General features: G+C 38.6%; 1 protein-coding gene across 1 annotated transcript; it reads right to left on the bottom strand.

Moving 5' to 3' along the window:
• Positions 1 to 1,962: 1,962 nt before the first annotated feature.
• On the bottom strand, positions 1,963 to 13,975 carry MPP6 (membrane protein, palmitoylated 6 (MAGUK p55 subfamily member 6); the record flags this gene model as incomplete). Its single annotated transcript, XM_008942274.1, has 9 exons — positions 1,963 to 2,508; positions 5,262 to 5,390; positions 5,729 to 5,931; positions 8,029 to 8,190; positions 9,112 to 9,180; positions 9,746 to 9,845; positions 11,877 to 12,008; positions 13,056 to 13,283; positions 13,802 to 13,975. Coding segments are annotated over 9 exons (1,374 nt in total), but the record flags the coding sequence as incomplete, so codon positions are not given.
• Between the last annotated feature and the right edge of the window lie 246 nt (positions 13,976 to 14,221).

The following is a 14,221-nucleotide window of genomic DNA, read 5'->3' as shown; positions in this document are numbered from 1 at the left end:
TAAGTACATTTAAGGGAGAAAGATGCAAATATCACTTATTTTAAATATAAAAGTACCGTGGTGCAGAAACTGCAGAATCTTCTCATTCCATTCACTAGGGAAGAGTGAGCTCAGCTCACTTTTGGCATCACAAATAGAGTATTTTCTAACTTGTAACGAAAAGGCATCACAGCTGTCCAGGTAGCACATCCTATTTACAGCAGCTGTAGGTCTCCTGTGACACAGCACGCACACACAGTTCAGTCACGCTGGGCACAGAGTGCCAACAGCAGATCATCCAAACAGCCAAGCAAGGCCCTGCCATCACTGCTGCTACACCCAAGGCTCCACCCACGGCTCAGAGCAGCCTCTGAGCCACAGGATCACAGAACATCTCTCCTGGGAAAGGAAAACAAAAGTCTCACGCTGGTGCCACAGTTAAAAGCTCTGCAGAACTGAAACAAGACCAGAGAAAACACATCCTGAAAAGCCAAACAACAAAACAAAGTAGTGGTACAGATCTTCCTTAGAGAATTTCAGATTCCCTCTAAAGACCGAAACCTCCGCATTGAGAGCCACAGATTATCTGTGCTATAGACAGCTTCAACTCACATTTTCCACACAGCTTGGGATTTCAAGCCCCCCCTGCTACTCCCCTGCAACAACCAGCTTTCTAAAACTCATCTGTAGCATACAGGTAGTTGGAGGGGTTTTTTTTGAGACTTACTGTTCCTATAATGCAACAACTCCATTTTTCTTTTCCTCATGAACATAAAAGTCTCTAAGAGCCTCACGAAGCAATACTGTTTCACAGTGCCTAAGCCTTTTCTCCTGCAGAAGTAATTCTGAGGAAGCTGCCTTTTGATAGCATTCTGTGTCATGCTTTGGTGTCAAAAAAGAATTCAGAAGCCAGGTGCCTGTCACCAGATGGAAGAGAAATTAAACAAACCTAAGACTTCAGTTTAGACACCTAAGCTGGTAAGTGATGGTTAACGTTGCTATATACCACAGCTGAAGTTATAATATAAAATATGGTCACAAAAAGAGCTAGTCTTAGCAACAAACTATATTTTTGTTTTGTTATTAAGCAGAAATTTACATTGGTGTAAGTCTTGATTGATGAACTCAAACCTAACATGAATTGTATCAACGAGCCTAAGGGGAGAACTGTCACTGAAACAAAGTAAGTATTCTGTAAACCAAAAAGGTATAAACAACATTGCTTCTTAGCAGTAAGCTTCCAATTCACAAGCTATCTAATGAAAAAATGCAATTAAAACCAACGTAACAAAAAGCACAGAAATTCCGTTACATCACGCTCATAAAAATACAGCAGTTGATCACACACAAATATTCAAAAAGATAATATAGAACCCAACTAGGTATCACAGGAAATTAAGCCACAGATCACTATACAAATACTGAACAATGTCCTAAGAAAAGAAATTTTTTTTTTTTCTTCTTTCTTTTTTTAGAGCAATGTATTTGCACAAGTGTGAATAAATAGTCCTAAACATCAAGCGCCGCTCTCCAAGGCTCCACGTTTCCAGGTTCTCTCTCAGGCTACCTCACCACTGGACTGCCTTGTGCACAAGCTTCCTAACATCAGCACTTCAGCCCTAATGAAGTGCAGCCAGAACAGGCTGGCTCACGAGAGCAGCCTAATAGGCAGCTTGCAAGGTTTTGCTTTATGTTATTTTCAGAGACACGTAGAAGAGAACCTACACAACAGTTGTCTAAATCAAGAGACGTCAGGAACTGGTGAAACATCACGAATGCACCAACATTAAGCTGAAAGAAGCTGGAGCAATGGAGCTGCGTGTTGGTTGCTGCTTTTAATATTTAAAATTCTGCTCCCATTAAATTATTTTTTTAAGGAAGGAAAAAGAAAATCCAAGGATATTAGTATTCATTCCTAATAAGAGCTGTAGACTTTTGACCAGTTAAACACTGACATTAACAAGCTTTACAAAAATGGTTTCAAGTATCCCTTTTTTAATCACAGTGAAAATGTAAGACCAAGATGTAAATGTTGAAGTGAATGACTGAAAGTTTTGTAGACAAAAAAGGCAAAGTTACTAAATCAAAACATATAAAAATGCTTAAACGCATTTCCCTCATGTGATATGAATAGAAAGGTTATCTGTAAAAAGTTAGAAAAATTAAAATAAATTACATATTTAAGTACACTTTCCCTCCAACATTTTTATAAAAATTCAGAATCGCGTACTTTTGAATATACAGAGAGTAAAAATGCACAGGTGCTGCAGGTTACTGTCGGTATCTACACGTCACTTTAGCCTATTTGGTGTACTGGCTTTTGTCTGTCACTTCGGCTCCTGTGGGGAACTCTCAGTAGACCCAGCTAATTGGGACCCACTGTGGCTCCAGCCGCAGTCTCTCGATGGCAGTCTGTAGCTTCTCGAAGGCTTTGTCCAGGTTGTCATTCACAATGGTCAGGTCGAAGTAGTGGTTGTAGGCTCTCTGGATCCGCGCGCTCTCGTCCACCGTTTTCTTCAGGTCGGTGTCCTGGGGAGGAGATGGCAAAGGTCACTCAGGACAGAAGACGTGGCCATACTTCAGGACATACTGCAGCTGACTATTTAAACCTATATACTGGGTAGACTCTGAGAATAATCAAAGTTTCCACTTGTAGTAAATCCACACAGAGCTTAAGCTAAAAGGCACTGAAAGGGCTGAAAAAGTTCTGAGCTGTGCCAATAGTTCTAAAAGTGGCAACCAAATGTTTGCAGGTCTTGCAGTTCTTAGGAGAGCCGACAGAAGCACGGAACTTGTGCCGGTCCGCACGACGGGCAGTCGATAATTTCGAATGTGCAACTAAATCCAACCAGACTCACAGGAATGCTTTAGGAATCACCGAGTCAAACGGTTACGTAAATATATTTGTGCCCTTTTGTATTTCCACAGGAAGCACCAAAAATGCAAGAATTTAAATTACTATGAAATGAAAGACACATTTCTAGCAGAATAAAGCTCTAGAATACCTTATTGCTTTTGGAGGCTACCTTTCAGCCCTGCTGACACCAGTTCCTCATTTGTAAACTATTGCTGTACTATTCTAGTTCTGACATAAGCAGCAAAACATGCAGGAAATTTATATTCCTACATTATGAAGCCTTCATGAAGCTCTGCCACTGAGCATTTTTTGTTTTATTAGTCCTACATTGTTAGAAATGTCCTCTTCACTTTTGGAAAAAAGAAGAATTTTTTAAGCAGTCATAACATTTGTCCCCTTGACAATTTATTTTAATATTTTTGTAATTGCAAGATTTTTGTATTTACAACTAATACAATTGTAAATGCAAAAGCCAAAATGAAAAAGTAAGTTTGTGACTAGCCTTTCTGTCACAGTAAATGAAGGAAACAGCAAATGTACCACCACAAGAGCCAGAATTTTTGCAATAGAGTGACTCAGGATGCTAGAAGTAATGTAGACAGACCCACTAGCAAGCAGAACATAAAATTTTAAATTACATTTGGTTTTCATTTGTTCATGAAGAACAAGAAAATGAAATGGAAAATCACATTCTTTATATACATGTACAGATATGCTTTAGAATCTGTAAAGATACACAAATGTATATTTTAACTGTAACTATACTCCTCATTATTCATAAGGAAAGTAAAACAAAGACAAGCATGTCCCTTAAGGAATCAAATATTAGGAAGTGAAGGAAATTATTTTTGTATTTGTCTGGACATTTTTAACCACTCCTTGTATAGGTATCACTGTGCTAGTTTTGGCTGGGGGTGAATTTTCTTCACAGGAGCTGGTACAGGGCTGTGGTCCGGGGCAATGGTTTGGCTCAGTGCTGGAAACCGTGTTGGTAGCAGAGTGTTGGATGTTCCCAGTGCTGCTGAGCAGGGCTCACCCCGAGTCAGGGCCTTTGCAGCTTCTCACACCACCCCACCAGCCAGTGCACCAGGGGTGCACAGGAAGCTGGGAGGAGACACAGCCAGGAGATCTGGCCCCAGCCGGCCAAACGCACGTCCAGCTGGCCAAAGGGATGTCCCACACCATGTGACATCATGCCCAGCACAGAAAGCTGGGGAAAGAAGGAGAAGGGGGGGGGGAGGGAAGGCACATTTGGAGTTATGGTGTTTTGTCTTCTCAAGTCCCCATTACAGGTGATGGGGATGGCTGACCACCTGCCTGCCGAGGGGGACCAGTGAAGCAGTTCCTTGGCTTGCTTTGCTTGTGTGCCTGGCTTTTGCTTTCTCTATTACACTGATTCTCTCTCTCAATCCACGAGTTTTCTCACTTTTGCTCTTCCAGCTCTCTCCCCATCATACGGTGGGCAGCGAGCAAGCAGCTGTGTGGGGCTTAGTTGCCAGCTAGGGTTAAACGCACCAATCACTGAATTAGTCACAAAATTCAGGATTCATCTGGGGTAGAGAGGAGGAAAAGCAGAGCACTCACCAGAGATGACTAGAATCTATAATGACGAGAATGTATGAGTAGGACCAGACAGTCTCTCATGGTTAAAAAGAATGGGATCTCACAGGTTTGAAAAGAAAAAATAAAATACTAAAATTCCATGTTCATTTAGTAGAAATTAAGTCACTCCTCATTTCATTGCTTACAATGCCCCACCAGCATTAGAAGCATGTTTCCTTTCCCTCTGCTACACACCCTCATCTCAGGAAAGGAGAGAAGACCCACTGAACAACGTGTGCCTCTGCGCTTGGCCGACAAGCGTGGGGCACTGGAGGGAAAGCGAAGCTGTTCCACACTTCTTACTCTGGCAGCTCCCAGCCATTCTCAGGGCAGCATGCACTGCTGCAGCAGTCAAAACAAGGCCTAGCTGCATTCTGATGTTGGGTTTTGGAGGTTGGTTTGCTTTGTTGTTTTTTTTTACTCAGGACACAGGATCTTTCCCAAGGATTATAGATCCCAGTTTTGAAGCACAACTATATTATAAGACAAACCTGAACAAAACTTTTGAGAGGCAGAGATGGGGAAAGTGAGAGAAAGACACTCACATAAAAGAACAACTCCCACTATCAAATATCTACCATTTGCTGCAAATCATCACCTCCCAAATCAAAACTACTCTGTAAGAGGTCTCTTTTTAAGAAAGAAGCAAATCTGTATTATATAGAGTAACTTCTATTAAGTAATCATTAAGAAAAGTTAAGCAAGACTTCTACTAAAGACATTAATTTCAAAAGAAATTTCATCTAAAATGGCAGGTAAAAAAAAACCCAAAGAACTAAGAACATCCCATTCAAAGCAAACTAAATAATAAAGAATTGCTTACAGTAAGGAGTTTGGTTGTAATTCCAGCATCTACCACAGCCTTGTGCATAGCACGCAAAGTCTCCAACTCTGGAGCAGCAATAAACACCACATAGGGCATGAATTCTGAAGTCCGCAGTATTTTCAGGGCCTAGAAGCAAGGAAAAAAAACAAACAAAAAAAAAACCCCCAAAACCCAACTAAGTTTGAGAATGACTCACCACATGTCCCATTACTTAAGAAGCACTGCAAAACTAATGCTACCTTGCCTAAAAAGGTTATTTACTACTCTGGAAACTGCTCCTCCATGCAGAATCTAAGCTGGTTTTCTCCATCCTTCTAACTCCTTCCAACTAACTGCCACTAATGCAAGAATCCAGCTGATACCGTAGTCTTTAAACCAGACAAGAAGCCTTCAAATAAAGGCTCATCAACACCTCATCAACATTATACTTCTACACTCGTAGCATAACACTATACATGATGTACCTGTGGATTCACGTCCAAGATGCAGGTTCTTCCGGTCTGAACAACTTCAAGGATTGACTCAATTTTGGTGCCATAAAGATTTCCTTCATACTCTCCATGCTCTAGGTACCTGCCAGCTTTAATATCCATCTCCATTTCAGCTCGTGACACGAATCTGTATGCTTGCCCATCCTTTTCATCATCCCTTGGCTTTCGTGAAGTAACTAAACAAACAAAAAATTTAAAACCTAAATTGAATGTTTTCTTTTTGCATTAGGAATACAAATATGAGATTGGACCGCCTTATAAGTTAGGGAGAGCATAATGCACATTAATATACAATTATAATTGTTCCATATGCAGATTAATTATTCTAGTTTCAGTTTCAAAACTAAACACAGCCCCTCCTGTTCCCATTATTTCTAGTCTTTCCTACATGTTGCTTACCACCCATTTGCTTACTTCCTTTGGATTACTGCTTCACAACATATAAAATGCTCACTCATGTCATCTTTTTAATTATTCACTGAATAAAAATCATTATTTAACTGATTTGGAAATGAAACAGAAGTTTAACTCTCAAATGCAAAATGTATTTCTGAAAATAACTGGTGCAACAAGTGGAAATTGTTCTCCCCCTTCCACTAATTCCTATCAACTTCATTATTATAGAAAACAAGTGCCAGGTGAAATCATCTTCCGAAGCTGTTAGCAATAAACATATTACTAGAACATCTAGTTTTAGCCACGATTCTACAGAAAGGTTAAAACCGAAACGGTTAAGATAATATATATATAAAAAAAAAAATCATATCAGTTTGAAATAAATTTTGGAGAATGAGCTTTAACAGTCTACAGCCTGAAGATGACTTAACGGTTCAGCTCTCCATACTGAAATAAAACCACAGCACCATTTGCTGGATTAGAACTTGGCACCAAGGACATGCTTCTCCCCATAGCAAAATAGATCAGTTTCAGACATTTAAAAAAAAGAAAAAAGCAAACCCACACACATTCTATTTATGAATAGCCAGGAGATTTTTCTACCAATCAAAGAAACTGAGGCTAACTGAGATTATTGATAACCCTACTTAAAAACTAAAGTAGAGAGGAGATTCTGCGGACAAACTCTGTACTGCATGTGCATGATTAGACTGTCAGATTGCTAGGTTGGAAAAGTTAATTTTTATGTCTTTGAAGGGTGTTCAAGACCTCCAAGTAAAGATGTTTTAACATTGTGTTGCATTAGTTACAGATATTTCAGCATCTGCATAGCATTTTAGAGAAACTGGCAATTTTGAGGGTTTTTTAAAAAGGGAATAAATAATTTTAGAAGTAATAAGCAGTTTCCTACTGTTTTGCCAGTAGGAAATAACAAGATTCCCAGGGGAAGATTTCCTTTAAAAAGTAACACCGGGAAGCCAACCTCGTTATCAGTCAGACACAGCAATTCCAGTTTTGGTGTTAGAGATCAGCAAACGAGAGACCCTGGTTCTCCCATGTAGCACAATTCATCTTTCAGACCCTTCCCTCCTGCCTATTAGGAGATCTGCTTCTTGCCCACCGAAACCAGAAGGGAACAGACTGCTTTTGAAACTCTGAAAAGCAGGTGGCAGGAGGAGAATAATGGTGTAGCTAGGGTGGACTTCTCTGGTCAGCAGTCAAACAGGAGGGGGCAGTTAAGAATAAAGATCTTGTGAATGAGTGAATGAACAACTGGGAGGAAGGCAAAGAAACAATACTTAAGTAAGGAAGGAGACTTTTTTTTCTAAAATTTACTGGAAAAAAAAGAAAGATCATGGGTTTGAGGCTAGATGTATTAAAACATTGGCTTGTCATACAAATCTTGGAGATCACAAACACTTCAGTTTTATTGGAAGTTTGTTGCTTTCCCCTACATTTCCAATACTAAAGTAACAATTTATAATGCCTAGGGTCCTTCTACAGGTGGAAAACACAAGAGCAGACCTGAGAAACTCCACTGGCTGTTCTATTACAGAAGACTACTACGAATTTCTAGAAGGCCCTCAGTAACTGATGGTGACTGCTGCTGAAGAAACCTTGCAGACTGAAATACTGCACATACAATTGTTCTTCTATAGCACCAGTAACATTTTACTGCTAGTTACAAATATTTTCACTGTCATCAATATATCATAGTGTAGTTGTCTGAGATGAAGAACCTTTTGTTTTCCCACGCTACACAATTTTTCTACTTTGACAAAATTACACCTACCCTAAATTGCCAGGATAAACATCAGGCATTTTCTAGATAATCAGACTCCAAGTATGACATTAAAATAGAAATGCTGACAACTTACATGGCACTGTAGTTCCAAACCTAGTAGGATTCAGTACTATAAACCTGTTCTTCAAACTTCTTCGCCCCACCCCTTGGGCTCCAATTAAGACCAGTGTTTTCCTCTGAAAAGGAGGCATTTTGGCTACTTCCTCATAGATCTGGATTTCATGACGGTCAAATTCTACATTGAGCAACGTACAAGAAGTAAATACAGAGTCAGTACTGTAAGAAGAAAAATGAAGCAGTCCTGCTATACACCAACAGATCACAGGAGTATAAATAGTACCCAAAAGGCATAAAGTCTGATACAAGCCTTCTTGCTTTAAATTGGTACAGGAATAAAATAGTTACCCACTTCTAGACAGCATAAAGTCAAATTATTGCTCTTACTTACGAGGAGAATTCAAGATTGATCATAATGGTAAAACTGATTAACAATTAGTGAGCTTTCACAGAATCACAGAATGGTTGAGGTTGGAAAGGACCCTTAGATGGCATCTGCTTGGTCACCCTCACGATGGAAAAAGTGTTTCCTGATGTTCAGACAAAGCCTCCAGTCCTGTGGCTTGTTGCCTCTGGTCCTGTCCCTGGTCACCATTGAAAAGAGCCTGGTGCCATCCTCTTGGCACCCTCCCTTCAGGTATTCAAATATATTGATGAGAGCACCTTGAGCCTCCTCTTCTCGAGGCTGAACAGTCCCAGCTCTCTCAGCCCTTCCTCATAGGAGGGATGCTCCAGTCCCTTCATCATCTTTGTAGGCCTATGTCTCTCTTGGACTGGAGAGGAGCCCGGTACTCTTCGGGTGTGGCCTCCCCAGTGCTAAGTAGAGGGGAAGGACCACATCCCTCAACCTCCTGTCAACAAAGCTTTCACATTTTTACTCTTTGAACACACAACTCTTCTTGACTTCCACCCACCAAAAGACGTACTCAGCATCACCATATCTTCACTAGTCATTATTGCTTTTAAACCAAAAAAAACCTATCTGATATAAAATTTATAATCAAATATTTTACTGAAAATCTTTCAGCTTTGGTTACATTAGACTCTACAAGTTTAGAAGCCTACAGAACTTTGACTCATATGCAGTATTAAGAGATACCTGCATTTCTTGTAGTGAGATACATCATCTTTTTTTTTTTTTTGCTGCTTATTGTTCCACAGAAAGGCCCTAAAAATAAAAATTGAGACAAACAATTTTTGTGAAATGTGTTTTTCCAAAGCTTATTTACATGAACAAATGCAAGTTTAGATTAATTAAATTGACAAGGATTATTTTAGAACTTTATATATTCTAGGGAAGGAGATCACATCTCGTTTCATACACATCAGATGGTACAGTAAGAACTGAACACAGAGAAAAAAATTAATTTTCCTAGAAAGCTTTGTAAAAAGCAGCAGAAAAATCTATCAAATGGGTTTAATTTATTAAGTTTGAATATATACTCAAAAAACATAATTAAAAAAAAGAGTTAATTCTTATGTCTTTCATCCCTCCTTTAGCTTTTCATCAGGAGATGACAAAACTGATTCATGTAGCTATGAAGACTAAGCACAGACTTCAGCCTTTGCCCTTCAGTCAAAGCCAACATATAATAATTAGAATTTTGCAATACTCTGTATATTCTCACACCGCAGTTTCCTAGTATCTATGAAGGCAGGAGAAGCAAAATAAATGGAGTTTAGTTTAATAATAAATGGAGCAAAATATTTTCATGAAATTCATTAAACCTCACCTGAGTTGTCCCAGTCCCTCCTAACAAAGGCCTTTCTCTTTTCTTCCAGGAACTGGCTAGGAATAAGCCCTGCACTTCCTCCTTCTTTGACATGACTGGCCTTGAGGGGTTTGTAGGGGGTTAGGTAGGAGTTAAAAAAAAAAAAAAATAGTTAACTCGTGAGAAGCATTTTTCTTACTGATGTGGTGTTGACTGATTTTCACATTGCCAGTTCCTTACTGACGAGTATTGCTACATTTACCACTGAGACTTGGAAATTCAAACTTAGAAGTAGATATTAAAATTGTCTTACAGCAACAGTGTCTTGCCATTGAATATTAAAATTCAGGAAACTTTTACCTATTTTATTTAAGTTTAATTACTAGTTCCATTAAGTTAGCATTACCATTAAGTTAGTAAGATCCTATAGCCATAAACCTTTGGCATCAAAATCCAAAACTGAATTCTATGGCTCCAGACATTGAATTCTCAAGTGACAAAACCCAAGACTTTCTAGTACACAGTACACTCATTTTGTATCCTTGAGCTTCTCCAAACAGGTTCCAGTGCAGCTTATGAACTGCCATGTCTCAGACAGCAAATGCCATTAACATGTGTCTAATCAAGCCTTCAAGCTTTTTGCACTTATCTCAGATTTAAAATGTTCATAAGTATTCCTAGTAATGAAGGTTTGGCTAAGATACTCTATAAAATCACTTCATGGCAAACTCACCTCTCAACAAGCTTAACACACACAAGCCCAGAGTTCCAAAATGTTACACTTTTCTTCTCCAACTTCTCTAACTGGTTGACCTGTCTCTTGCTAACAGGAACTGTTTGCTTTTCAATTTACATGCTTTTACCTATGACTGACTGATTTTTTAGTTAGCAAGTTTTCAGTAACACTCCAGCATTTCTAGAAAGCACAAGGAGAAACTAATTTTTTTTCCCCAGTGGCATGATGTGCACAGCAACACTTGCAATGTACTATATCGCTTTAATGCATTTCATTTTTGCCACTGATTGACTGTTTAAGATTTACTTCTTCTGGACTCCCACAGGCTACAACTGGAGAATTTGGAGTACAGAAGACAGCACGTAAACTAAATGTCAAACTACTCCAGAGTTTTGGAGTGTCTGACTTCCAAAACTAATTAACTTGGCAGCAGTAAATTTCCACCTTCCCTTACACTTTTTATTCTCTTTCTTTCTATTATCACTGTCACTGACAAGCAACAGAATTCATCAACGGTCGTTGACGTATATTCAGATATTTCTGTCACTTTTAAAGAACTGAAATATATACTATTATCAAGTAATGTTTGCTTCACCATCGCTTATTATTTAGCAAAGGGTGAGCAATTTAGGGGTAGAAAGGGAAATTAATAATGTTAAACTGTGCCTAAATTGCCACTGCCACTCGCAATTTTGAGTATTTCAGCTAAAAAAGGTGTTTTAAAGGTTCATTCGTCCCATTTTCAAAGGCACTGATGATGGTTAATTGCGTACATAGTGTCTTGGAAAAAATAAAAATAGCATAAGCACTGGATTACATTTCCACTGAAAGACTAAGTGTAGAAATACAACTTTAAAGCAAGATGAAACTGTTAATCATTGAAACAGTACCAAACGCTTTGGTTATGAATGTAGATGTTGGCGCTCACAGGCACTGACCATCACTGTGGAATTTAAAAATATGGCTTCTCCAAATAGCTATTCTCACCCCTCTTCAAATCCACAGGGTCAATTTCCCTCTCTCTCTCCCCCTCAAATGTGAGCTCTCAGGAAAGGACCCATTTCTTCCACAGTTGCTGTCAGCTAAATCTGTTAGTTGTGGTAAGCCTTCCTGATAGAAAATGTCCACTTAAACTGATTTTGGAATGTCTGGCCTTATGATATAAGAACTAAGACAAATAAATAGAAGTAATAGCAAAATGAGTGTTACAGATACAATTTATACCATTCAATTTTCTCTAGTATTTCCATTGTTAATATCTTGATATCGGCTTGAAGTTGGATTGCAGTGTAAATATTTTTTCTTACATCTACTGTTAAAAGGAAGTAAAGCATAAGTTAAAGAGTTTTATTAAGGCAACTAGTGAAGATTTTCAGGGGTTTTTTTCCACTTTATTTTTTAAATCTTTTTACCAACCTGCCACCAATTTGGATCTTCCCGGTTTACAATCTGAAGAATTTCTCCTTTAGAAAATTTCAAACCTGCTTCTTTGCATGGGATGAGGTTGTCATTATATGGATTATAATCAAAATGACACTTCACAAAAACCTGAAATGTGTAAAAAATTTACAAAGTTTAAACATTATACAATACATTTTTCCTAATTTATCTGTCAAACTGAAATAATGTCTTTACCTACAGCATAAAAAGTGTGACGTGATCCATTTGGCAGGTAAAATACAATCTATAGCAAAACCCAGTACATAGCAGCTGAAAGAGCAGAATAACCAGCAGTGCAAACCTCAGCTGAAGGAGCTTCATGACAAAAATAAAAAACCAACTGTTCTGTTTGGACAATGTATGACAAAACACTCATTTTTGCATTTCAGTGTATATAACTCAATTAGTATTCTGATTTTAAATTACTCAAAAATATAAAAAAAATCTCAGAATGTGAGCACTGTATTCAAGGCTTGTGGAATCTCAAGAATTAATTTTGCCATGAACACAAAGTTCTAAAACAAATAAAATGTGTGATTGCTTAAGACTCAAATATGATTCAGGGGAAGAAAAAGTAAGCTGCATCATTAACTGGAAACATCTTTGACTTTTTTCTTGTAAGATGTTTCAAAGGCACTGATTGAGAACAACAAGTTACTTCTGCAGTGGAGAATCCGACAGCCTGCAGCAACAACCAAAGGCTGGGGAACAGCCACCACCCAGCTTCCTACTTAAGTCACCGAGTTCAAGCTCATCTGTTGAATGCAGTGTGTTTCTGAATTCTGTGAAGCGGATTACTTGGACACTGATCATGCTATAGATACATGAAGTTCTCTGCAAATTAGTGTGACTGTGGCTAGGTCATCAGAGGTCACTGGATGTCAAAGAAACGCGCTTTATATATTGCATACAACTGCTTATCAACCTTAGATACTGATTATCATTTTGCAGGCAGGTGTATTAGGCATGGTATATAATAATAAATAAACCCATTTCCAAAATGCACTTAAAGGTGAATACAGGTATCTGCGTTTTAGCCTTCCTGCTCTCATTAAATACACAAAACAATCAAAACATGTCTAATCCAAAATCTTAAAATAATTTTATGCAAAAAAGAAGCTCTCTTCTCAGAATTGTTAGAAATGTGCTACCGACCTGTTGAGGAATAACAGTGTCCCTGTAGCTGGGGAGAATCTTCAGAGTAACACTGCCACTAATATTTTTCAGCAGTTCCTGCAGTTCTTTTGGATTGTTTCCAACCTCATGGCCATTCACCTCTTTAATAATGTCACCTACGTGCAGCAGACCTTGTCGATCTATCATCCCGCCATGAAGAATCCGTGCTATTACCAGATCATTGTTCTCAACTCTAAATGTAACGCCCTGAAAGAGGTATGTGACACCCAGATTACCACTGTTTGAATTGCCATTTCATTTTACTGTCATCTCAAAACAAAAATACACAGCTATGGGATATTCTGTCTAACCCAGTCAAGCCAGACGGTAATAGTTACTACAGTGTGAGAGTTCCTACTACACAGGTAAGTACCAGGTGACACAAAAGCACTTTCAGACAAGGTCTTCATATGACTGAACAAGGGCTGTATTTTTCGTGAGCACACGCAATCCTGTCATTTGGTATCAGGACCAAACAGAATGTTGCGTTAGTCAGTTATGCTATCATGTCACTCAGCCTAGTGACAGCCTATTCACTATCCCGTGATTTCTTAAAGAGAATAGGATGGAGAACACACAAATATCTTCTTGTTTCAACCTCTCAGTACTAATCTTACCATCCATTACAATCACATGACATAATCATGGAAATAATAATGCAAAAAATCAGGCACATGCAAACATTTTCACTCACAGTCTAAAGACACTCATGTTCAATTACTTACCAGAGGTTCTCCTGCTCTTTTGTGAATTCCAAGAATACGAATAGCATCTACTGGAACAATCTGGTTGTTCACTGAAGAGTTATTGACTTCTGGGCTAGAAGGAGGGGAATCGTAACATTTTGAAGCCACAATATCGTGTGCTTCCAAAAGCGACTGCAAAAGAGCAGAAAAGGCCTTTATTAAAATCATAAGATAACCACTTTCAAAAGGATTTAGTGTTGAATAACCACTGAATCTGCCCTCTTACTTCACACGGAATGGAGCAAAAATGGACACACAAGTATTCACATGGACTGATAAGGCTTCTGTCTTGGCAAGTGTGCTCTCTTTTGTAAATAAAAATGCTGCTTCTTAAGGAATTACAGGAGAAATGTAAAGAATTTGGGAGGAATATGTGATCTTGCAGGGAAAAAGAAGGAA

Source organism: Merops nubicus, unplaced genomic scaffold (assembly GCF_000691845.1).
Source record: "Merops nubicus isolate BGI_N331 unplaced genomic scaffold, ASM69184v1 scaffold18356, whole genome shotgun sequence".
NCBI classification, from domain to species: domain Eukaryota; kingdom Metazoa; phylum Chordata; class Aves; order Coraciiformes; family Meropidae; genus Merops; species Merops nubicus.
The sequence above is the reverse complement of the archived record's forward strand: the minus strand, read 5'-3'. Positions and strand labels throughout refer to the sequence as shown.